The sequence below is a fragment of the Myripristis murdjan genome, chromosome 15 (assembly GCF_902150065.1).
Source record: "Myripristis murdjan chromosome 15, fMyrMur1.1, whole genome shotgun sequence".
Classification (NCBI taxonomy): domain Eukaryota; kingdom Metazoa; phylum Chordata; class Actinopteri; order Holocentriformes; family Holocentridae; genus Myripristis; species Myripristis murdjan.
In genome coordinates, this window is record NC_043994.1 from 8409864 (window position 1) to 8435489 (window position 25626).

Here is a 25626-nt window from a genome sequence, read left to right on the forward strand (position 1 = left end):
TTTTGTGGGCCGCATCTTTCTCCTTTCTGGAATTCTTGTGAAACACAAAAATACTGAACAAGAAAGGATTGATCATTACAATCGAGACCACTCAAATCATATACAAGTATTCATGTTGGTATTTTAAAGACAAACTAAAGGAGGAAATTTTGAGGAAATTTTTTTAACTGTGATGAAGCTACCAGGTATGTTTTGTTGCTAATTTCCTGAGAAATGGACTATTTGTCTATTGTTGTTTTAACACTTGTTGGTTCTTACACATGCCGTAATGGCGGCTCATATGTGACAATCAGTGGAAGCTTGCTTGATGTTCAGAAATTGACATATCATGTTATAGCTGAACAAAATGTATACAAATATACACAGAATAACAAACACACACATGCATAGGTGTTTTTTGTTTTGTTTTGTTTTGTTTTTTACCTTTGCAGGCCTTCTGATAGAGCTGTAATGTCTGATCAGATTTGGAGTCAAAGGTCTTTTCCTAGATGGAGGAACACAAAAACAAGGGCATAAGAAGCAGAGATGGAGTGACAAAGGGATAGAGATAGAAAGCTGGTAACAACATTTAAGATTTAATGAAAATCTCACAAAGACCCCAAATGTTACTGGAAAAACTGGATGAAGTGTTTCAGTGCAAAACATTACAGCTTTGTGTTTTTTTTTTAATCTATGACAAAATTTAATCTACTAGCATTTCATTTGGTGCACAGCAAATTGATGGAATTGTTTATTTGCAAAAAACAAAACAAAAAAACAAACTGCAAACTAGGGATGTCACAAAAATCAATACACCAGATACCACATCAATACCAAATTTCAAGAAACCCTAGTCATTATACATTATCAGTAGTACTGACTGGTTCCGCACTCTACTAAGTAACTGCGCTCCCGCTACCAACACAACAGCATGCAAGAGGGCAGCACCAGGGCTCAAAACTAAAGGAGTCCCTGCATCCCAAATGAGTTTTGGGATGACAAACATCTCCCGTGGGATGCTTCTGGGATAGAAGGGGAACTCAGGGATTTCATGATCATTATTAGTTTTCTGTCACATAGAAAATAACTAAATGAATCAATTGCACATCTACAGCGGCTCCAACCAGTGTTTTCCACTACTATGGGCAGACTACACCTGAGAAACTCTTCTTTTGCTGTTATCGTTCGTAATCGCTGGCTGCTCCCTCAGTTGACTGAGGCATGACACTGTGAAAATAATCTGGTTTTGAAATGTTCCATGCCAGCAATAATGTCGTTACCTGTTGTCCTATTGGAGGGGCTGTCACAGATGACACACAAGCTGACCGCCAATACAACACCAACACACTCATCCTAAAGAGTACTTTACACGTGGGACTGTATTAATTCCACATATCACCTTCAAAATATAAACTGCATATGGGCTACTTGTCCATTTCCTGTCCATTTTGAGATGATTGTTCTAAATCAAAAGGATTCCTTTTTTATCTATCGTAAATTTGGGTTGGCTGACAGTTGGTTTAAATGTACAGTGTGTTTGAGCATGTGACATGCAACATGTTACACAGCAATATATTTAACGTATTTTGGACTAGGTGCTAAGTTTAGCCTATTGTATTTACCCTCTATCAACTCCATGATGTACAGCAATGTTTATACAATGACATAAAAGTGGACTACAGTCATTGGATTTAGTAATACTGGTATGGAAATTTGACATTCTGGCCGGTGGGTCATGCTACAGGAAAGGTCATAAGATCTCTAAAATTCACAGGCTGTATCCTCTGGGGAGCATGAATATGCTCATCAACTGCTAGCTACTTTCATGTGTCAAAGTAGCTTAAATGAAAGGGCACAAGCACACAAAAAGACAGTTTGGACTGTCGGCCAAAAACATACTTGAGTTTTGAGTTGGTGGACAGTCCTGTCTCTGCTAGCCAGGTCAGACTGAAGCTGCTTCTTGGCTTTCTCCATATCAGCCAGCTTCTGCTTCAGACCTTTTTCTTCATTTCTCATGGCAGAGATCTTCAGGGAGCACAATGAATGGATTGTGTAGTGAGCCCAAGCAGGAAAGCAAACAGTTACATTAAATAAATAAACAAACAAGTAAATAAACATAACTAAGTTTTAAAAATCTAAACAAACAAACAAACACATCATGGGGAAATTCTGAATCACTGGAAATATCACCTCCCCCTAACTGTGCTTTATTTGTGCCAGATCTTCCTATAAATGTCTCCAATAACATACATATGCCACAAATCTTCAAGAAGAAATCAAAATGACATCATGGCAAGACAGGGACTTCTGTGCAGATAAAGATAATTTTTCATCACAACTGAATTGCAGTCTCTTTAAAGATGTCTATTGGAAGCATGTGCTTAACAACAGGGGCAAGCATAGAAGGGCCAGGTATCAGGAAAAGCATTAAATTGAACCTATTTAAACAGACTACATTTAAAGATTGGAATATAACTGAATTATTACATACTCTATTTCCACGACCACAAACTACATATTAAAACGTTTTTTTTTTTAAGAACAACAGAAACTCATCAGCTGAATGCTTATGAAGAGTTCTAAGTTGTGTCTAAGAGACGTTATCTGAATAATTCGAAAATGCCAGTGTTCGCACCTCTTTCTGGACCTGATTTATCTGCTTTTTGGAGTCGGCCAGTTTCTCTCTGAGGTCGGAAGTGTCATCTTCTTTTCTCTGAAGGTCAAGGCTAATGTTCTTGATTTTCTCTGATTCCTGCTTAGCACTTTCCTTTAGCCTGGTAAAGGGACATGAGAGGTAATACAACTAAAGTTAGTACTTGTATTTCAAAATGACAGGATAGTACATTCTAGCACAGCACAACTGCTTTACAGCAGTTGGGGAGTGAAAGACATAAAGACAATATAAAGTGAGGAGAGAGGAAGAAAGGAAGGAAGAAGTAGTAAAAGAAAAATAAGAATAACTCATATTAACTCATAAGTAAAAGTGAGAGAAATGTTCCAAAGACAAAATTCATTACCATTCTGTGTCTGTAATGTAAATGAAGGTTTACCTGGCAATCTCTTGGCCTCTCTTTTCCAGTTCAGCGTCCTTCTGTGCGATGGCTTCCTCTGCTACAGCCAGCAGCTCCCTGCGCCTCTCCACCTCCCTCTGCCGGGCCTCCTTAACTGCCTGGCTGTCCTCTTCCTCTCGTTGCTCCTGTGCTACCTGTAGCTTCTTTTGTAGGGACACCACTTGTGCCTCCTTGTCAGCTAGCTTTTTCTGCAGTTCTGCTTCTTTGTCTATACACATTCTCTCTTTCTCTGCTAGCTTCCTCTCCATCAGTCCATCCTTTTTTTGCAGCAGTCTGTCTATGGCTGCTGCTGTATCACGCAGTGAAGATGCTAGTTTGTTGCTACTGGCCTGAAACAACTCTGAGGCAACCACCACCTCAGATTCTACATCAATTTCACAAGGACTGTCCATATCTTCTTCCATTTTGGTGACCTTTGCCATCAGCAATGCAATGTCAGCCTGGAGGTCAGAATTCAACTCAACAACACCAGATTTTGACGCATCATTCCTTAAACCCTCAACTTTGCATCTAGCCTCCTTTAGTTCAGCCGTAAGCAGGTCTGATGTTTGCTCTTGTTGGCTGAGCTTCTGTTTAAAATGATCTTGCTCTTGGTGTAAGATAGCTTGTTGTTCACTTAGCTTGTGTTTGAACTCTTCTGCCTGCTGCTGACATGTAGCTTCCTGTTCTTTCAGCCTCTGTCTGAGCTCCTCTACCTGCTTTTCTGAGGTCTGTGTTTGTTCCTCGAGTTTTGTTCTCAGCTGTTGTAATTCTTGTTTGGAAACCTGTTCCTGTTGTTTAAGCTTTCCTCTGAGCTCATCCAATGATTTCTGCGACATTACTTCCTGCTCCTTCAGCTTCGCTTCCAGCTCCTGCCGTTGCTGTTTTGAGACCAGCTCTTGGTGATTCAACTTTTCAGTGAGCTCCTCTAGCTGATGGTCTGACGTCAACTGTTTGTCTGTTTGTTCTTTTGCCTGTGTCAATTCGTGCTCCAGCTCCACTATCCGCCTAAGCTTCCTCTCATTCTCTTTCTTTTCGTTGGCCAGATGGTAACTAAGCTCACAGACTTCCTCTTTCAGATGATCACGCTCCCTCTCAATTGTAGCTGAGGCTGACAAGTTTTCCAGGTCCTGTTTGAGGCCTTTAACATCCCATGTCAGTGTGTGGATCTGGGGAGATTTCTGCTGGATCTCCTTATTGTGTATTTCCATTTGGGTCGGGGAAACGTGAAGGCTGACTGAGGCTTGCTGGGCTCTCACTTTCTGGCTGGTCACCTGTAATAAAATGATGCACAAATATTATTCCCTTTCCCTCTTGTGCAAATTAAAACAAAACTTAACGATAAAACATGTTACATGTTAATACATAAGTATAATTCATCTAGACATCAAATTGAAAAATTGAAATGCTCATTTCTGGCCCTGAGCAAACAAAACACTCAAAGACATCTCTCAATCAAATGAATATGGATGACAAGAAGTTAGAATTCTTATATCCTTTTTCATATCAATAGACATCAATTTTAGTATGATTTTCCAAGATTGAAGATTAAAGAATATTAAGAAGAAGATTAGATTTGTGATTAGCTTTGGATTGGGCTCCGCCTGTTTTGGATGAAACTTGGATGATGGAACTGTATTTTGACACTAGGGTCCGGCATTTTGAAGATAAAATCGATTGGTTCACCATGGCCCTATAACCTTTCCATTTAATTTGAACAAATAATTAAATGTGGCTCACCTCATTCTCCATGTCCTCCAGTTTGCCAGTCATCTCCTGGGCCTCCTGTTGGAGTGTGCCATCTTCCTGCAGTCTTGCTTGCTCCTCACTTAGTTGTCTTAACTCTTTACTCTCTGTATGCAGAGCAGATTGTGCCTCATCCTTTAATCTCCTAAACTCCATTGTGGAAGCAAACTTTTCTAGGTATTTCTTCTCCTCCGCAAGGGTAGCAACTGCCTCCTCCTTGGCTCTTTTCTCTTCTTCAAGAGCTGCCATTGTCTCCTCCCTGGCTCTCTTCTCTTCCTCAAGAGCTGCCATTCCCTCCTCCTTGGCTCTTCTCTCTTCTTCAAGAGCTGCCATGGCTGCCTCCCTGGCTTTCATCTCCTCTTCCAAGGAGGCCAGCACCTCCTCTTTTTGCATGGTCTGGTATTCCAAAGCTGCAAAGGCATCTTCCTTGGCTTTCTTCTCTTTCTCAAGGGCAGCCAGTGCCTCCTAGTTGATAGGTATTTCAATTAACTTTTTGGGGGCTCTAAATTGTACAGACTGACCATCATCATGTGTATAGATCATGAAAGGCTGCAATATCATTCCTTACTCCTTAACCTTTTGTTTTCTCATGGTTTTCAGTAATTAAAAAAATAATTTCACAAGAGTGGAGTTACACAGTCACCCTTATCTAACATTACAATCAAGGCAAAGAACCTACTGACTCTTGAATCTACACCATTCAGACCCACTCAAAAACTTGCCCTTAACTTTTCTATATGTATATTTCTATATACTGTATATACTTTCAGCAGATTCCTTGTGATCAGTTGAATGAATAAATTTGAGTGCATCTATGCATCGGATAGGGATCATGGTACAAGAGACCCCTAGACCAAAATTTTAACATTAGCTTAACATAAAAATAAATAAAATAAAGGCAAGTTGTGTCCCTTCAGACCAAAACTTAGGGTGCTTTCAGACCCGTCCCGTTTGGAGCAGTTGTTCCGAAACAGGGAGCGTTTCCCCCTAAAGATCGGTTCGTTTGGACATATGTGAATACAGCAATCGCACTCGGATGCGCGACAAAACAAGCGGGCCGAGATCGCCTAGAAGAGGTGGTCTCGGCTCGATTCCACTCGAGCCCTGGAGCGTTTCGTTTGCAGTGAGAACATAATCGACACAGCAACCGACACAACTCACTCATAACTGTGGTTCAACCAGCGTCAGAGCCCATCTTCGTCGGCGATTCCTTGTCGCGGCACGTCTTTTTCTCAGTAGATGCAGTATATTTTCCCTGCACAGTCTTGATTCCCGGTAGAACGGGATGTTTTCCTCCGTTACAGTACACCGGTACATTCAGTAGCGGTTTTAGGCATGGGCGAAGCGGGCATTTTTTCATGTCATGTGGGGGGCGGCACAAGAGCAAAAAAGAAAAAAAATCATCAGCGCCGCTCACCTGTCAGATCCGGCAGACCTGACCAGGTGGGCGCGGTACCGGCCGGTCCGCCTGATGCCGACCGGTGCAGTGGCCGGTGGCTTTTTATTCAAACAAGATTTTGTCCATTTAAAAAGTAGGTAGGAGTAGTAACACGAAAGGGCGCAAGGCAGTAATTTGGCCTAGGGCGGCAACATGGGCAGAACCGCCACTGGGTACATTAACCACAGAAACACAGAGAAACAAACTAGCCACACATGCTGAAGATGCTCCATGGTTTTTGTTTTTTCCGGGTAAGAACAGAAGAGGAAACTTGAGAGAATGAGAGAACAGTTGGTTCGCGCATGACATTTGTTTACAGCTTTGACCCGCTACAGACGGTTGCCCTGTGAACACAAACGCTCCAAACGAAAAACGAAACAACTGTATCGATTTAGCCCCTGAATCGGAACAAAGCAAACGGGCCACAGGTCTGAAAGCACCCTTAAATTAGAATGGCAGGCTGAACTCACATCTTTCACTACTACAATGGGTTAAAACTGGCTGAGGCTTTACACTAAATTAGTAGTTCCTTCTCAACACAAATGCAAATATCTTAGAATAATAAGCTTGGTGACATAGATAATGACTAAATATTCGATAACTTTGTTTGGCCTTGTAACAAATGCAAATTTATATGTGGAGCAGTGACAGCTTAGAGGGTAGAGAGGAAGACTTATAACCAGGTTATCAGTTTGAATTTCTAGATCTAGGGCTCTCTAGTCCCTAAATCCTTATTTTGCCATTGCGGTAACCTTGAATAAGTGTGTTCAGTCACTTTGCCAGGGATTACATAATGGCCAAAAACTAATAAAGAGTGGAGACCAGGCTAATTATTAAGCCCCAGCTAGCCCTGCAGCAAACTGGAAACTGGTCCCACTACATATGAATCATCTGGCTACCTGGTGACCTCGCTGCTCCTCCCTCAGGTCATTCAGCGCCTGTTCCCGGGTGTGTGCCGCATCCCCCAGGGCCACGGTCAGTTCCTGGAGCCGGTCTTTGTGTGGATTGCTCTTCTCTTGCTGGGAGGCCAACTCTACTGCCTTCTGCAGGTCAGCCTCCCTCCTCTCAAGCAGGGCCACCTCAGAAGACTTCTCCTGGAGCTGAATGCAAAGCTTCCTTTTCACTTTCTCATCTTCTCCTCCAGCTTCACCAAGGAAGTCTAGAACAGGAAGTGGTGAAAAATTAGGTGAAATGTCACAATGAAATTTGACACATGGCTAAGGCATTGTGAGCTTAGACTGTTATAGTGCAGCTGCAACAGCAATATATAGCAGAAAGTACAGACTGTTCATCCATGGAAAAAAACTTGCACTCTGCCTCTACAAAGTCCTTCCAAATAGAATTTGCACAAACTATTACCATACTACCATAAAGAAAAAACATACAAAAAGTGTTCCTGAAATTTCAGGGACCACAAGCTACACAATAATAGCAAAGCCAAAAAGATGGCAGTCATTCTTAGGAATTACAGATATAGTATCACTGTAACAGATCAGATGACTGTACTTTAACTGATAGATAATGTTGTTACTGTGCATACATTGCCTAAAAAAACTTTGCATAAAACTAAACATGGCAAGCGGCAAGTTCATGAAACTTAGTTATTTTTTATTGTTAATTTTAAGGTCTTAGGGGAAAAATCTGACATGAAGCACATTAACAGTTTAAAACAGGTACTGGTGCTTAATATTTCATTTCAGGTGCTATTCTGTTGTTTGAAGTTGTATTTCAGGAAAAAATAATTCAAAGAAAACAATTCAAACACAGACATTAGACCACAGATAAAGCCAATGGAAAAGTTAGCTGTCAGTTTTCAGTGCCAACCTCTTAAAATAAAGAAACAATGGCTTCTTTGTCGACTCAACCCTTTAAAGATATGTTTAAACAAACAAACAAAAAAAAAAAACACTACAGCACCTTGTGTACCATGTTTGGTGTCTTCACCGACAAAAAATTAGGTTACACCCTAAAACAATAAGATGGCACTACAGTCGCAATGCAGACTATGATTCCCTGTGTGTTTAGGAACTTTAGGCTTGATTTTTATTTCAACTGGATTAGTCTGAAACATGCCACTATCAGTTCAACACTATACCATGTTGTCATCGACTACAACATTTTTTTCTGGCAAATCTGAGAATTCCAACACTGGACATGTACCAAAATGTCAGACCACAAAAAAAGAAGTCATCTTTATTTACAGTATATAAATTAACAATAAAATAATGATTAAATTAGTAAAAAAAAAATAATTTATTGCAGAGCAGAACAGGAAGCACATAAATAGGTGTTTGGTTTCCCAGGCATCACTTCCTGACAGCTGACAGCCTCCTTCTGGACTGCAGATAAATTCGATGTCGAGCAGGCTGCTTCTTCTCTCTGACTGCTCTCTTTCCCACGTTGACAGGCATTGCTGTACCTTTCTTTAGTGGGGGCTGACCCTCCAGGTCAGGCTGGGTGTCAATCTGCCGTTTGCGGGAGTTGCTGGGCTTTTCTTTTTCTCCGCTCCAGAAGCAGGTACAATTGGCCTTCAGATGAAGAATCTCCTCCCGGATGGAATTGAGAGTGTCCTTCTGTGATGCACACAAAACAAGTGAAGAATAAACTTTAAAGTTAAGGAACCACTGAACAATTTCTTCATGTTTACAAACTTTAGGGTGTTTAGAATCATTTCTGTTGTGTGACCAATGCAAAGGTAAAAGAGCCCTATGAGTGAAAATGACTCCATAGTTTGTCACTGAAAAGAACTTAAGATATTCATTTGGGAAGATGGAGGCAGATAGATTGACGGACAATCAAAAACCCTGCGTTTAGTATACAGTGTTCTTACATCCTTGGTGGCATCTTCAACCTGCTGGTCCATAGTGGTCTGGAGCTTCGAGATCATCTCATCTTTCTCATTACAGATCTCCATCAGCTCAGATAACTTCAGTTCCTGAGACTTCAGACTCTATATTATCAAAAAATACACTTCATTAAAATTAACTGGGATAGTAAACAATACCTGCTCTTTTGTTTGCACACTCACTTCATTTTTAGCTCATGGCAAAAGATGTATAAAAGGCAGAAGACAGATTTTTGTACACTTGATACATCCAAAATTTATGTGACCATCTAAATTGGGGTGTATGTACTGTTGAAGTTTATGTGTGGAGATGATGGGAAAAACAAGCTCTATAAAAAGGAAGAAAATATAATTGTAATAGGCAAGGCAACTCCAACTTGGGTGATTGCCATGTTTTAAACAGACTGAACAATTACATACTGTGTGGGTTAATAAAGGTCTGTAACGCATTAGTTTATCTTTTCACCTGACAACTAAGGATGCTCCTTTTTGAGGCAGATACAGATATCTTCCCACCCATTAACAGCTGACACAGAAAAATGTGCATTTTTATAAGAACTACAGTAAAACAGATACGCCTCTTAAAGGACATTGTTAGTTTTACTTGTTAATTTACTTGTCTTTCATTTGAATTATATTCTATTATTATTATTCTCTTATACACAAATTTGATAGTTAAATTCAATGACGCGGTCCTTGGAAAGGTTGATATTGACTACAGTAATATGCAAAAAAATGAGTACTTTGATTTGTGATTTCAACCTTGCACTGAAGTATTAAAACAAATTCATATACCAAGTTCCAATTAGACCAGGTTGTGCAACAGATAAGTCTATCAAAAGCAGATTAATGATTCAACTGAAGACTTTATCTTTTACCTTTTTGGTCTCTGCAAGGTCATTGTTGGATTGATGTGCACAGCCAGTAAGTTTTTCCAGCTCTGAAAATACAATACTTTTTACATACTGAGCATAAAGGACAGAAAAATAAAATATAATAAAATTCAGTTTAATTTAAAAAAAGTATTTGCTCTTCTCATATGGTGATTTGGCTAAATAACAAGCATAAAATTCTAAGCCGATGACAGGCAGACATCCCTCTCTCTTTTCTTACCAGAGGTTTTGTGAACAAGCTGCTCTTGGACTTTCCTCAGCTGCTCGTTCAGCTCTAACACTTTGTTTCCCAGGTCCTCTACAGCCTCACTTTCACCTGCCTGGTCTCTTAGCCGGTCTGACCCCAGGCAGGTGTGTGCAGCCTCAGCTGCCTTCTTTATGCCTTCCAGGTCACTGGACATGGAGTCGATCATGCCATCCAGATCCAGCGTTTTTTCCTGTAGGAGAAAGGAAAAATGGCCTGAGTGTCACATCAGTTAAGTTGTATTTTACATTCTAGGTAAATAACCAATACTTACAGTAAAACTCCTTACAGATTGTGCAGCAGCTGATTAAATTTTAAATCTGAGATTTCTATGTAAGCATTCATAAAAAAAATCTAGCACCTACTCCTCTCTCAAATTACCATATGGTAGAAATTTTGATGGAAAAAAATATCCTATAGTATATATATATATATTATCATTTGGGATTGTATTGATCAGTGAGATTATGTCCCAAGTTTTGACTAGAGCTCCATTTTGATACCTGTAAGCCATGTTCTAAAAGCATTTTTTTCCTCAGCTGCCACAATCTTAAGTGAAAAAAAATTATATTATAGGAGGGATCCTAGATATATCTATATAAACATATAGTACAATGTCAAAATAATAAAAAAAAAAAAACATAACAGAGGGCTTAAAAAAGGTGTCAGAGACACCCCTATTGAGCAGCATTTTGTGGTATATATTATTATATATGTTGACTATTTTCAAAGTTGCATCACTTCAAAATGAGCAGTGATCTGATCATAAGGCAGCAGGTTACAACTAGTGTTGTGTTCAGTAGGTTATACGATAGGCCTATTAAAAGACAATAGCCAATATGGTTACAAAACTTACGAAAACTCTGACCAAACTGTAATAATAACAAATTGATGCTTTGAAAGATCATGCACAATTATGTACCTGCAATAACATGGCCAATACAGCCAGCCTTCAATCATAATGCTACACGTGGGATTCTGGACATCATCTATAGAATAATCACATAACCAAAGTTTTTCACCCCATCAATTATAAAAGCAGTGTGCTGGCATTAACATGAGTAGTGCCACATTTATTTTATAAGGGAAGAATTTTATAATGGAAGAATTTATTATACTGACGTCATGCTGTTGCATTGTATGTGAGAGAAGTGTGAATGCATGTCCTGTCTAGCTTAGAGGGATTATTGATTGAAAATATATTTTGTTAAAATACAAAAAAAGAGGGGAAACTACATATTACTCTGACACCAGACAATGCACTCTGTCCAGACATGAGTTTGATCTTACCGATACGCCAACAATTAAATTAATAAATACTGTTCCTGTTTGTGACATGACTATATTCAGATTTGACCCCATGCCAATTTGATAAAACAGTATATTTTAACATGTCATATACTGATGATAGACTGATAGATAGATGTGTATTCATTGTATACAAACACAATGGGATGGGAAGGTTTTTTTACAAAAAAAAAAAAAAAAAAAAAATGTCTCCTAACACTGATGGCGGACTGACTGAAATCAGATTTGTATTTATGGCATCTGATGCCCTAATTTTGCTTCTGGAGGTCATTTTGTACACCATATTGCAGTGATGGGGCTATATTAACCAGTGTTACATGTGACTTAATGATCATGCCATATGTACTTTGACAGTCGCTCTGTTATACAGGTTTTTAGACTCTAGGTAAGAGAACCACTGTCATACTGTGCTATATGCATGTACTACAATAGAATGATGCAGTATCAACAGGATCTGGAAAAAAACAACTGTAACTTGACACATGTATGCCCCTTTTCCTTCAAAAAGAACCTGGTGCTAGTTCGGTGCTGGTGCTAGAGCCCGTGCTTAACTGGTTCCAACAAAGAACTGGTTTGCTTTTCCACCGGCCGAGAGCCAACCGGAGCCAAGTCAGAGCCACATCAATACATCAGCGGAAAACGTGATGACGTGGGTGCGCGACACGCTCGCTCGGAATCACAATAACCAATATGAATGAATGAATGAATGATACTTTATTAAGCCTTTGCAGGAATTTCCATTGTCACGGCAGCTTCATCACTTCAACACACATAAAATTGCACACTCATACAATACAGTGGTTGCAGCGTCTCTGTCTCTGTCTGCCCGTACTGTCCTGAAGCTGGTGAAACTGATCAGCGAGTCGAGGATGATGTTCGTGAGCCACGTCTCAGTCAAGCATATAATTCTGCTTTCCCGATACAGTTTCTGGCCCCAGGTGTAGCAGTATCTGGATTTATTAGTGATGCAAATACTGCTTGTGTCTTTACAAGCCTACACTGCAACCCAGAGGAGAAAAACACAATTATTGCCGGCTACCCGTCGTATTCGGAACGAATGACAACTATGTTTAGTTATAAAACGGGTGCTTCCCATCCTTAAATGTGACTGGCTGAGCTGTGTTTCATGCTGTTGTAAAATCAGCGTAACCCATGGCTTCTCGGGGCTTATTGCTTAACGTTTATAGCATTCGCAGTTCTTGTTTTGTTTTGTAACTCCGCCCACCAATGACGCGGTGGGTCGCGTCATCGGTTCTTTCTCTGGCTCCTGTTTAGCCCCTGCTCGAAGTGCTTGCTTGGAACCAGTTTGGCCCGTGCTTGGGTGGTGGAAAACCAAAGAACCAGTGCCAAGTCAGGCACCGGCTCCGAACCAGCCCTGGAACCGCTTTGGTGGAAAAGGGGTAGTACTGAAATCTTAGTATAAGATATTACTTTTACCGTGGCCTCTGTATCTTGGCTAGGTCCAGTGTTGGCAATTTTGCCAACCAGGTTCTTGAAGATCTCCAGCCTCCTTTCTGCTCGCTCTTCAAGGATCTCCCTCTCCCTTGCCAGGCGGTCACTGAACCAAACACAGCTTTATTATTGTACTATACATCTCACAACATTGCCTTGACTCATGCTAATTGCAACCCCACAGTTCAACTTTACACAGTTTATATTATTTTTGGGGGCAGAGTGAAAAAATTCCGATATCAACAGTATAATGAACAATATAAACTTTTTTTTTTTTTTTTTTTTAAATGATCCCTCAAATGCAGTTAAGGACTTATGAAAAAGATATGTAATGGAGACAGAATATTTCTGTTTAACAATAAATTTAGTGTCCAAAACTTCAAAATAAATAAATATGAAAGCAGAGATAGATAAGAGAGAGTGAGGGATTGATAAATATTGATTTTTTTCCGCCCCCCAAAAATTTTTAAATATGCATTTTGGTTGGAACATCCACCATATAATGTTCTACTTCGTTAGCTAACAAAATCATCACCATTCATAAACCCATGGAACAGGTAATTATGTATAAACCAAATGTTTCCCTGAGTACTAAAATCCCACAGGAAAACTAATGAGGATGAATTTCTTCAAACTATTATGGTGATGGAAAACTGATGTCAAGTCTCTGAACGCTCATTTTCATATCGTATTGGAATGAATGGAAACCAATGGCTGGATAAAAGGAAGGAAAAATGATATTGGAGTTCTTAAACAACTGCTTGCTTTGGGAAAAGATTAATGAAAACGTAAAGTATATACATTTTGTAGATATTACACTAACATGGAAATTCACTGATATGCTCCTTTAAATTTTGTGGTATCTTGTGCACAAACAGATATTTTGGCCTGACTGGGGTGCTGCAAGAAAGATCATAAGGTCACCATGATTAATCATTCTTTGACCTTGATAGGGTTCATAGGGTTTATCATCTGGGGAGCTTGAATGTGTTCAATAAATTTCAATGCAATTCACTCAATCCATTTTGAGACACGCAAGCGTGCAAGCCCCAAGTTTGTCTGATGGAAAACTGTGGAGAGAATCTTACTTGTAATCATTCTGCATCTCAGAGAAGAGCTCAGAGAACTCCCTGCTGACCTCCTCTCTGACCCGTGCCTCCAACAGCATGGTTTCTGCTCGCTCCTTCTTCAGCTGTACCTGCAAATTCTTCAACAACGCCATCTGCCTCTAAGGGACAGGCACAGGGACAGAAGTAAAATAAGCAGGTGTCTTACCCCTCGCTTTTGGGGTGTGTGAGAGCATTGCAAGTTCATATCCCATGGATACTGTGGACTGGAATTTGAAACGGGCCAACAAAAACTTCTTTACACAAAGAAGGATCTGTTCGCTCTGAGTAAAATGAGTGCTGCCGCGGTATGTCACCCTATCCTTGGAGAACTAAGGCAGAAGTACCGTGGCTGCAGAGCTGGAGCTAAAGTGAAGACTGGCTTACCAAACAGTAAGCGGCGGAAATATAAGCCATCAGTCCCGTCCATACTGATGGGAAATGTCAATGCGCTTCAGAACAAAGTCGACGAGTTAGCAAGCCTGATGAAAACACAGAAGCTTTACCGGGAGAGCAGTTTGGTAGTCCTCACAGAGATGTGGCTAACTGGCTGCATCCCGGACGCTAACGTGGAGCTGATTGGATTTGCATGTGTGAGAGCTGACAGGGACACCAAGGCGTCCGGTAAGAGCAAAGGAGGGGGGCTCATACTGTATGTGAACAGATGATGTAATCCTTGTCATATGACTGTTGAAGACACACGCGATTTGGAATTTTTAGCCATCAGCATGAGGCCGTACTATCTGCCCAGGGAGTTCACACACTTCATCACCGTGTGTGTTTACATTCCCCCCAGAGCTGACACTGGAGTGGCATGTGAGATGATACACACATCAGTCACAAGGCTACAAACTCAGCACCCAAATGTTTTTCTTGTTATAACCAGAGACTTTAATCACCTTACTCTCACTTCAACTCTGGCTGCCTTTCATAAGTTTGTGGACTGTCCGACCCGTAAAAACAGGACCACTAACCTGCTATATGCTAACGATAAAGACGCACACACAGCTTCCCCCCTACCACCATTGGGAAAGTCAGACCACAATCTGATCCACCTCTCACCCCTGGATTCACCAATGGTTAAAAGGCAGCCCATTACAACACGCTTCTTTAGGAAGTGGCAAAATGGGAATGAGGAGATGCTCAGGGGTTTTGAATCCACTGACTGGAATGTCATGTTGGATCCTTTGGGGGATGATATTGAGGGCTCTAGTCACTGCATCACGGACTACCTAATCTTTTGTTTAGATGCAGTGGCTCCTGTTATAGCTGTGAAATGCTTTGTTAATAACAAGCCCTGGGTAACCAGTGAAGTAAAAGCTGTACTTAACAGGAAGAAAAGGGCCTTCAGAAATAAAGATCCCGAGGAGATGAGGAGAGCACAGAGGGAGCTTAAAATCTGCATAAAGGAGGCCAAGCATTCCTATAGGCTGAAGCTGGAGAGGAAACTACAGGCCAATGATATGCGGAAGGTCTGGAAGGGGATGAGGACTATTACAGGCTGCAGGTCAGGCAGCGCTGCAGTTGAGGGGAGCAAGGAGAGAGCAAACGAATTTAACATCTTCATTAACCGATTTGACTCTACACCTGCCTCCTCCCCCACCCACCTCACTACACCAACTATCTTATCTCAACCCCCTCTGGCTAACCCTCCTCCTCTCCCCTCTATCTCCATCTCCATCACTACAGACCAGGTCAGAAAGGAGCTGAGGAGACGCTGGTCGGGATAGGCTGTTCCCCAGGCTGCTAAAGGCCTGTGCAGCAGAGTTGGCTATGCCCCTGGAGCACATCTACAATCTGAGCCTGCGCTTAGAGAAGGTTCCAACTATCTGGAAAACATCCTGCATTATCCCAGTGCTGAAAAGGGGACGACCCAGTGACCTCAACGACTTCAGACCTGTTGCCCTCACCTCTCATCTGATGAAGTCACTGGAGCAGCTGATTATGCCCATCATAACACCTCAGGTGCAGCCAGCCCAGGACCCACTGCAGTTTAGCTATCAAAGGAGTGTCGGAGTTGAGGACACTGTGCTATATCTCATGCACTGGGCCCTCACACACCTCGACACGGAAAGTGGCACTGTGAGAATTCTTTTTATAGATTTCTCCAGCATCTTCAACACCATACAGCCTCTCTGCCTGAAGGACGAACTCACCACCCTGCAGGTTAACCCATCCCTCATGTCCTGGATCATGGACTCCCTCACTGAAAGACCTCAATTTGTCAGGTTGGGGTCTATAACATCAGACAGTGACCAGCAGCATGGGGGTGTCACAGGGGACTGTACTGTCCCCTTCCTCTACACACTTTACACAGCGGACTTCATGTACAATTCTGAACTGTGTCACGTACAGATGTTCTCTGATGACACTGCCATAGTTGGGTGCATTAGAGAGGGAGAGTACAGGTGCCCTGTGGAGGATTTTACCACCTAGAGTCACCTGAACCACCTGCAGCTAAACACTTCCAAGACAAAGGAGTTGGTACTGGACTTTAGGAGGTGCCACCCATAAGCTTAATAGCACTGTCTGCTTTTAATGCTGCTGTTTTAATATTATTTATTTATCATCTTGATCACTCTTTATACTTGTTATACCTGTTTCTTATGCACAGTGTGTGAATGTGGAACTGAGTGTAGCCAAGTAATCGAGCAGCTGAAAGACTGAATTTCCTTCGGGATCAATAAAGTATTTATCTATCTATGTATCTATCTATCTTGCTGTTCCTAACCCCTAACATATAAACCACAGTGGAAGCAGATGAGCCATTACCTTGGGAGGTGTCCTGACTAGATCCCTCATAGTAATCGCAAAAACAAGAACCAATCATCTTGCAATCATTTTCATAATATATCTAGGGCTGCCACCTGAAAATCATTGATTTGAACTGTTGGTCACAGATCTCCAAAGTAGGATCAGAGGATGTAGTCAGCCAGCCCTACAGACTAGAATTTCAAATTATCCTGTTGGCACTGATATGGCTATTACCTAATGCATAAGAAAAAAGAATGTCTACACTGTAGCCATTTAGCTGTCACTATTATTCATTACAACCAATAGACTGCAACAAATGAATTTTGAATTCCTAAATTCACAGCAGATTTATATCTGCTTGTGTCCTTTATTTCAAAAAAGTTGTACTCAAATAAATAAATAAATAATAACATAAGAAAACTAACCTGGTAAGTTCCTTTATCAATAGCAACTTTATCATCATCGCTGTCATCTTCATCACTCTCTTGAACCGTGTCTTCCATCAGACTTGCCTCTTCATCTTCCTCATCATCCTCGTCCTCCTAGTGACCAGATGGTCATGATAAAGGCATTGTAGCATGTGATGATAAAAGCCAAATACCAGGTCAATGATAATGTGTAATATTTAAACTGATTAAAATCTTGTTATGGTGGACAGGGAATACTTGTTGCAATTTGTTTCATTTACTTACTCCTGGTAGTCATGGGTGACAAACAGAAGCAGGTTTTAATTAGGGATGGGTGTGAGTAATCTATTCCTCGATTACTCGCAGTAATGAGGGAACTAATTCCTTTCTCTCTTACGTGTATACGTGATTATATTTTTGTTGTCTTTAACAATTTACTTGAAAGATCAGAGAGGCTGTTTTCAGTCATTGTAAATGTTTCCATGCATGCAGTCATGTCATTGCAGCAAATATCATGGGACATTTAAGCAGCAAAACTAAAAAAAATGTTGATATAAACTTGACAGGACTGAGGAAATGCTCTCGGGGAAAAAGAACAGAACTTTTAGCTTCTGAAATATTTCTTTAGACAGCTCTGACAGAGCTCAGGATTTATCACGACAGCTGCTTTATGTCAAACATTTTATCTGTATGAACCTGAACTATGTGTGACCTTTTGAATGTGCAGAACAATACAGAACATTAACTCACATTAGATCCTGACAATTTCTTTTGGTGCGTATCAAGAATAATGACAATAATAATTCAAATAATGAAGTTACACTGCTATTCCTCATGCATAAATACACACAGCCTTTCTGTTAATGGAGAAAGAGACTTACGTTTCTGCAGCAGGGGATCACTGCAACTATTTACTAAACTCAAAAAAGATTTTTTTTCCACCCAGCTATATTTACTATTATTTACCATTTACTATTGCTCAGAAGTTAATTTTTATGACCTGAATCACCCAATCCAAGGATAATCCACGGTGCCCGTGGACATAATACACGCATCAGAACAGTGTGGTCTTATTACAAGTTACTGTAGCCCTTGACTGTTTATTGTTTTGATGTTACTGCATTTGACAGTTTTATATATTGTCACCCCGTTTTCAGAGGCTCAGAAGTAAATGGATTGACTATTTAAGCAGTTTCATGGCCAGGTGTGGCCTTTTCCCTTGTTATTCCATGAAAAATTAAGAAAATAAAAGGTCTGGTGTTCATTCCAAGTGTTTGCATTTGCATTTGGTAGCTGTTTATCAGAACCCTCTACATTCAATCAAAAGAGGCATCTATGCAGGTGAAGGAGGCCATCATTAGGCTAAATAAGCCAAAAAAAAAAAAAAAAATTGACAGATAGCAACAACAAACAACTTTAACTAAACAACTTTAGGAGTAGCCAAATCAAATCAACAGTTTGGTATATCCTTAAAAAGACGGAATGCACTGGTAAGCTCAGCAACACCAAAAGGCCTGGGAGACCATGGAAAACAGCTGAAATGGATGACTGAAGAATTCTTTCCCTGGTGAAGAAAAACCCATTCACAATATCTAGGGCAGTCAAAAACACTCTTGAGGAGGTAGGCGTATCATTGTGCAAAGCTGCATTCTGCAAGCGACATTTGTGAGAAAATAAGTACAGAGAGTAAACAGCAAGGTGCAAACCACTGGACTCACTCAAGGCCAGACTGGACTTTGCAAAAAACAAAAAAAAAAACAAAAAAAAAAAAAAAAAAAAAAAAAAAACATCTAAAAATGCCTGCCCAGTTCTGGAATAAGGTTCTTGGGACAGACAAAACAAAGATTAATCTGCACCAGAATGATGGGAAGAGAAAAGTGTGGAGAATGACAGGAACAGCTCATGACCCAAAGCAGAGCACACCATCATCTGTCAAGCATTGTGGAGGCAATGTTATGATATGGACATGTATGGCTGCCAAAATAAGCATTATCCATCACATATATTGTCGTGCACTGTTATTACAGCTGCCATAAGAAGTGTTCTAAAAATAGATTTCCCTCAGCGAGGAATGAACTATTCCAAATGTCTTTGGTGTGAACACAACTTTCTTTACAGGGGAAAAGCACACACACACACACACACACACACACAAGTACATAAAAAATAAATCTGACCGCAGAATTAGGGTTGGATCTGACAACCTTCTGATAATGTTAAGATTTTCAATAATTGAACTGAAACTGAAAAACAACCTTAAGTACAGTTACCTCAACTGTCCACCATACCTGTACATCCTCCAGGCTACTCTCCCAGCCAATCAGGGAGGTCCTCCTGCTGCCCCGCAGGGCCTTCCTGTCAGCATTATTGATGATCAAGGAGACCTCACGAGCAGACCTCTGTGGCATGATGGGAATGTTCCTGGTTGTCAACACCACAACCTGAGGACAAACAAAGAAAAGAGACTAATAAAAGAGAATAACATATCCAATGTCTATTAATACTGCAGTGTCTGCTGTAGATTTTTTGAACATACAGGAAGTAATACGTCAGAGCCGGTATTTTGCCTCTATCATCCTTGTAATAGCCTTTGGTATAAAGTATTACAGACCAGCTGGATTGGCAAAAAAGGAGCATGCTGTGTGCAGTTTACTGACCTGGCTGGTCAGTAAACATGAGTGTGTTGTGTGTTGCTGCTGTCATTGTGCATTATTTATGTGTATTCAAATTCAAACATTTCCTCTCACTTCCATTTGGGGTTGCAAATGTGAAAAGTTGCCCTGTGCCACATCACTTGTACACATGCATCCACATGGTCTATGTTTATTGTCTTTTTTAAAACTTTTCATTCTGTGGAATTCTATCTGCTTGTAGAGGGTTTGGGTTAATCATTAACAAAGTGCATATGATCACCAACCGGGTAGAAACAAATAACAGAACACCTAGAGAACTCTTAAAAAGTTCACAAACCAGGGAAAGATGATATGATCACAGACAATATTTAGTCTTATATCACAACAAATTGCCTACCCCTAAGTGGGGCAGAAGGGAAAAAGAAACTCTTTGAATGTGTGTCTGTAAGTACCTTCTGTGCCAAAGCGGAGAACTTGAGGACGTTCAAAGTCTCATCATACATGGATGCACACTGGTTGATGTTGACAATCATACAGGCTTTACCTCGACCACAAAAAAAGCCCTGGAGGTAGTGGGTCAACTTGCTTTCCCTGAAGGGAACATGTTGAAGCAGCCTTGGGGGAGTGAAGATACAGTTTGAATGAGTAGTGTGCAGGTGCAAGGATCTAAATAGTTTGTGTTGCTATAGTCTTGAAGGCTGTATTAAAGGTTAAGCTGTGAAGGATTTTCTTTAAAAAGGATAATATCTAGGACTTCAACTGTCCTACAGCATAAAGTAAATGCAACACTGGACATTTGTCAGGTTTAGGTTTTGATGTACATTAATACTATTATTAAATATTGCTCCTGTTTCTCTTGAATATTTAAATTCATAAATATATTAAAAGAACATAATATATAGCTTTGTTTTTCATTACCACTAAAAATGGTACATTGGTGGAGAGATGAGTTGTCACATAACACTGAAGCATTTATGTTCAAAGTAAGCAAAGACGTCTGTGGCACAAGTTGTCGTCTATCGTATTGTAGGACGACCTCCATCAACTGCCATCAAACTGGAGATACAGGATTCCATGTTTCAATAGGGTTAGACTGATAAATTCTTTTGTGTACCAATCGATCCTAAAGTTAGAATGCAACCCCAGAGTTTTATCATAGGTGATTGTGGTGTTATGTATATATATGAATTTTTGTTTTTGTCCCAATTTCATATGTGTTGTTATGGATGGAGCTGTTGATGCCCAAAAAATTTCAACCTTGGCTGAATAAAGTGTTACCTATCTCTATATCTATCTATCTATCCATGGTAACATGCTGGACAGTTATCTATTTAGGAAATGGCTGCTGGCTACAAAGATATGTCTATTTTGGAAGAGGACAAGGACATTGTTCAAACTGCTTTCACAGCAGAGGTGAAGACAGGAGAAAAGTGCTGCCGCAATTTTTGTCAAGACTTAATTGTGTTTTTTCTTAGTTTTTAGTTTTCTTGGCATCTTTGAAGTCCCTCCTTGATGAATTGTACAGTTGAGGATTTTTCCTCATCTGTTGACCACTAGTATTTTTATTCATTTCAAATAAATAAATCAGTTGCAGAGATGTTTCCATTTCCATCACAGTGAAAATCTACCCAATGAAAATTATGACAATAAATGAAGACTGCAGCTTTACAAAGACTTGACTGTTGGACGACACTTTTTTTTTTTTTTTTGGCTTTTCTGACATCATTTTGCTCGCCCGACATTGTCAGCAGACACTTGTCTTTAAACCATGAAAATGGAAAAGAGTGGTCTCTTGTTACCAAGGAAAGACAGCACAAATCTTTTGACTTTTTGGGGATACCGTCTGGGGAAAAAAAAAAAAAAAAGCTCTAGAGTGGGGTTTCATTAGCCCTGGGTTAAGTGTGGGGATATTCTCTATTGGAAGTGAAACGACTGTTGGCCCTCGGCTATAAACTCCTGATCAAAATTTTAAGACCAGTTGAAAAATTGCAAGAATTTACATTTTGCACTGTTGGATCTTAAAAAGGTTCTAAGTAGAGCTTCAGAATGCAAAAAGAAGAAATGGGAGTGAGACAAAGAAAAAATTTGGGTAAGCAATTTATTGCAAACAACCATTAAACTGAAATAGGCTGTTCATCAGCTGATCAAAAGTTTAAGACCATATCTCAAAAAAACCCCAAAAGCCCCTAAAATAGAAATAAAATTTTCAAAAAAGGACTCAGTAATGAGTAGCTGCGGCATTCTTGTTAATCACCTCAAAAATTTGTTTCGGCATGCTTGATGCTAGTGTTTCCAGGAGGCTAGTGGGAATGTTGCTCAAGTGGTGAAGATGGCTTCACGGAGGGCATCCACTGTCTAGAACTGGTGTCCATTTTTGTAAATTTCCCTTGCCATCCAACCCCAAATGTTCTCAAATGGATTTAGATCAGGGGAACATGCAGGATGGTTAAAAGGAGAGATGTTATTTCTCTGGAAGAAGTCCTTTGTCAGGCAGGCATTGTGAACTGCAGCGTTGTCCTGTTGAAAAACCCAGTCATTACAACACAGACGATGGCCTTCAGTCATGAGGGATGCCCCCTGCAACATCTCCACATAGCCAGCTGCCGTTTGACACCTCTGCACAACCTGAAGCTCCATTGTTCCATTGAAGGAAAAAGCCCCCCAGATCATGATGGCGCCCCCTCCACTGTGTCGTGTAGAAAACATCTCAGGTGGGATCTCCTTGTCATGCCAGTAACGTTGGAAGCCATCAGGACCATCAAGATTACATTTTTTTTCCTCATCAGAGAATACAACTTTCTTCCACCTTTCAATGTCCCATGATTGGTGCTCTCATGCAAACTCCAAACGGGCAATTTTGTGCCGTTGAAGGAGACGAGGCCTTTGAAGACGTTTTTTGTTCTTAAAACCCTTCTCTCGCAGATGCCGTCTGATTGCTATGGGTCTGCAGTTAGCACCAGTGACAAGCTTAATTTGGGCCGAGGATCGTCCTGTGTCTTGACGGACAGCCAACTGGATCCTCCGGCTCAGGGCCGGTGAAATTTTTTTGGGTCTACCACTTGACCTAACGACTGTCTTACTGCGTCCAACCTCAGCAGCAATGGCACGCTGCGAGAGGCTTTGCTTATGCAGCTCAACAATCCGACCGCATTCAAAGAGAGAAAGCGTTTTTGCCTTTGCCATCAGGAGGTCATGACAGTGTGGATACCTGACAGAAAATGACACTGAATCCACATTTTTGCCAAAATTCGGGCTTTTAAAGGCTGTGGTCTTAAACTTTTGCTGATGAACAGCCTATTTCACTTTAATGGTTGTTTGCAATAAATTGCTTACCCAAATTTTTTTTTTGTCTCACTCCCATTTCTTCTTTTTGCATTTTGAAGCTCTACTTAGAACCTTCTTAAGACTCAACAGTGCAAAATGTAAATTCTTGCAATTTTTCAACTGGTCTTAAAATTTTGATCAGGAGTGTATGTTTGCCATGGGCTAAGTGTGATATCAAAAGGACTGATGAAGGCAGCTTAGGCCTCCATCAACAATCGATATAGACCTAAGCACATGTCTGAAAGAGACAAACATGATCTCACTTGGCTTGTTGGTTATGCCGCAGTGCGTTGATACATTTCCCCAGGATAAGCAGGGAGGTATTGATGTTGCCAGCTTCTTTCAGACGCTTCCCTTTGTTTTGTGTCTTGGCACATCGTTCTGAGCCAGCCAGGTCACACAGAGACAACCTGGAGAACACCAGTACAAACACACATTGGTATATACCAATACACATGAATTTCTGTAACCATATCCTGTGCCACTGTTTTGCACAAGTATCTACTGTAAATTGAAACCTAAAATAAAATGCAGTATTAGGTGAGAGTCAAAAATGCGTCCTGCCTACATAGGTCCAACGTAGGCATTCCATCAGAGTTTTACTACAGATAGACAGCTTTACTATTTCCAGTCTTCATCAGGATGATATTGGGAAGACATCAGAAACTGATACATCGCTCTAATGTGCCAATAATAATACTATGGATACCTCTGACACTAAGAAAAATCCCGGTCGTGAGGGCAAGAGTGATGTTGTGCTGATACCGAAAAAAGGAGCAAATTCCGGTCCGCTTGTTAGTGTCTGCATGGACACAGAATGTACATTAGGAGTTTTAAGTCCCTTAACACATGAAGCAATCTATCAACCTAAGGAAATTACAGCGTGTAAAGAGAAACAGGAATCTGTTTTTGTTGTTTTTGTGGAATGTATTCAGAGTGGCATAAAAATGATGGGCTAGTGCTAGTTTCTGCACTCCAATACACTGCAGCTTTTGGGCACCTGATATCGCCATCACGTATCATGCACTAAGTGAACACCCCCATTAAAGTCAACTGGCCATGCTACAATGGCTGCACTGCATAATGTCCAACTACAGCAACACTATCGAATCTATACAGGAATTAAATCCTGCATTTTACAAATACAATACACCTCCACAAAGAATTTCTGTTGGCTGTGTATGGGAAGAGGTGGGTCATAGAGCCCAGGCTATCCTAAATCCTATCCTCAATCAAATGTCAGGTAGTTTTCTGCAAACAAAGCCACTGCTCATAGCATGAACTCCAACTTTTGTCCCACCCCTTCGCTCACACCACAAGCTTAGCTTGCATTCCTAAGTATACTTATGCATGCAAGCTAAAACTAATGACTGCATCCAGAAAAATGTGAATGAAGGCAGAATATTTGCATTAAAAAATGTTAGGTGGGGCCATGGCCCTCTGTGCCCTACATGAATTGCATACAATTAACACATTGATGCAGTGACACCTACTATATATAATCTGTACTTACTCGCTGATGGTATGGACCCTTGGAATCCCAACATCCTCAATCCTCAGGATACGAATAGAAAAGATACTGTGACTAGAAAGGGAAGACAAAAAGAGAAACAATCCTGTTAAAGGTGCACTTTGTGATTTTATCTGACCACTGGATAGTTTCAAGACCAGCAACAACTTTGTAAACTCTTTGCAAAGCTAGTCATTCCAGCCAACACCCCATCGCATCTGAAAGAATCTCCTACGAGAATCTTATAAACTTTATGTTTTATTATTATTACTACTTATATTATGCACACTTCCTTTGATGGTACAAAACGATTAGACTCTGAAATTACAATATTTAAAATGTATTATCTAGTATATCACCAAGAATTGTACAAACACCCTTACTTTATTCCTGTGAACATGTTTAGGCAAGTACTAAGGAAAAAAACAGACTGGGAATTCCTTTGGTTTGAAGATGTCCATTTCCTTTCTACGGTCATAGTAATGCCAGAATGACCATGATGCAAATGCTGATTGTTGTCCATTTTACCTCCTGCTGGAGAGCTGGTTGAGTTTAGTGGAGGAGAAGCTCTGATTTCTCTTTCCCAGCATCATCACCCTGTAAGCCTCCTCTGCGCTATTCACCTGCACCCAGCGGAGGTCTGAAAATAAACAACAGGCTTTGTAGAAACTGACTGTGATGTTTTGTTTTGTTTTGTTTTTTTTCCACCCACAGCACAGTTAGGGATGGGCATTTTCAGTGGTTTCAATATTCGGGTACTCGAATTACATTATGAACGAGTAATCGATTACTCTCGAATTATATATTTTACCGTAAGAAATAAATATGGGAGGTCCGTACTTAACATTGGTCCCGCTAGTGTTTCCAATCGGACACGGACCTCCCCAACATGACCTATTGTTTACTAAATAGAAGGCTTATGGCTGTCAGAACATTC

The 25626-nt window shown here is 40.5% G+C and overlaps 1 protein-coding gene across 1 annotated transcript in view; it reads right to left on the reverse strand.

Annotated features, from left to right (window-relative positions):
- Positions 1–25626, reverse strand: part of kif20ba (kinesin family member 20Ba) — a 91030-nt gene that overhangs the window by 52913 nt on the left and 12491 nt on the right. The window contains exons 9-27 of the mRNA XM_030071056.1: positions 25218–25329; positions 24693–24764; positions 23443–23589; positions 20308–20470; positions 19511–19663; positions 17241–17357; positions 14044–14183; positions 12941–13061; positions 10172–10388; positions 9937–9998; positions 9044–9163; positions 8524–8786; positions 7599–7609; positions 7113–7372; positions 4770–5240; positions 3030–4303; positions 2615–2753; positions 1879–2004; positions 424–484 (exon numbers count right to left, since the gene is read on the reverse strand). Coding sequence (XP_029926916.1) covers positions 424–484; positions 1879–2004; positions 2615–2753; positions 3030–4303; positions 4770–5240; positions 7113–7372; positions 7599–7609; positions 8524–8786; positions 9044–9163; positions 9937–9998; positions 10172–10388; positions 12941–13061; positions 14044–14183; positions 17241–17357; positions 19511–19663; positions 20308–20470; positions 23443–23589; positions 24693–24764; positions 25218–25329 — 4029 coding nt within the window. The remainder of the gene's footprint in view (positions 1–423; positions 485–1878; positions 2005–2614; positions 2754–3029; positions 4304–4769; positions 5241–7112; positions 7373–7598; positions 7610–8523; positions 8787–9043; positions 9164–9936; positions 9999–10171; positions 10389–12940; positions 13062–14043; positions 14184–17240; positions 17358–19510; positions 19664–20307; positions 20471–23442; positions 23590–24692; positions 24765–25217; positions 25330–25626) is intronic.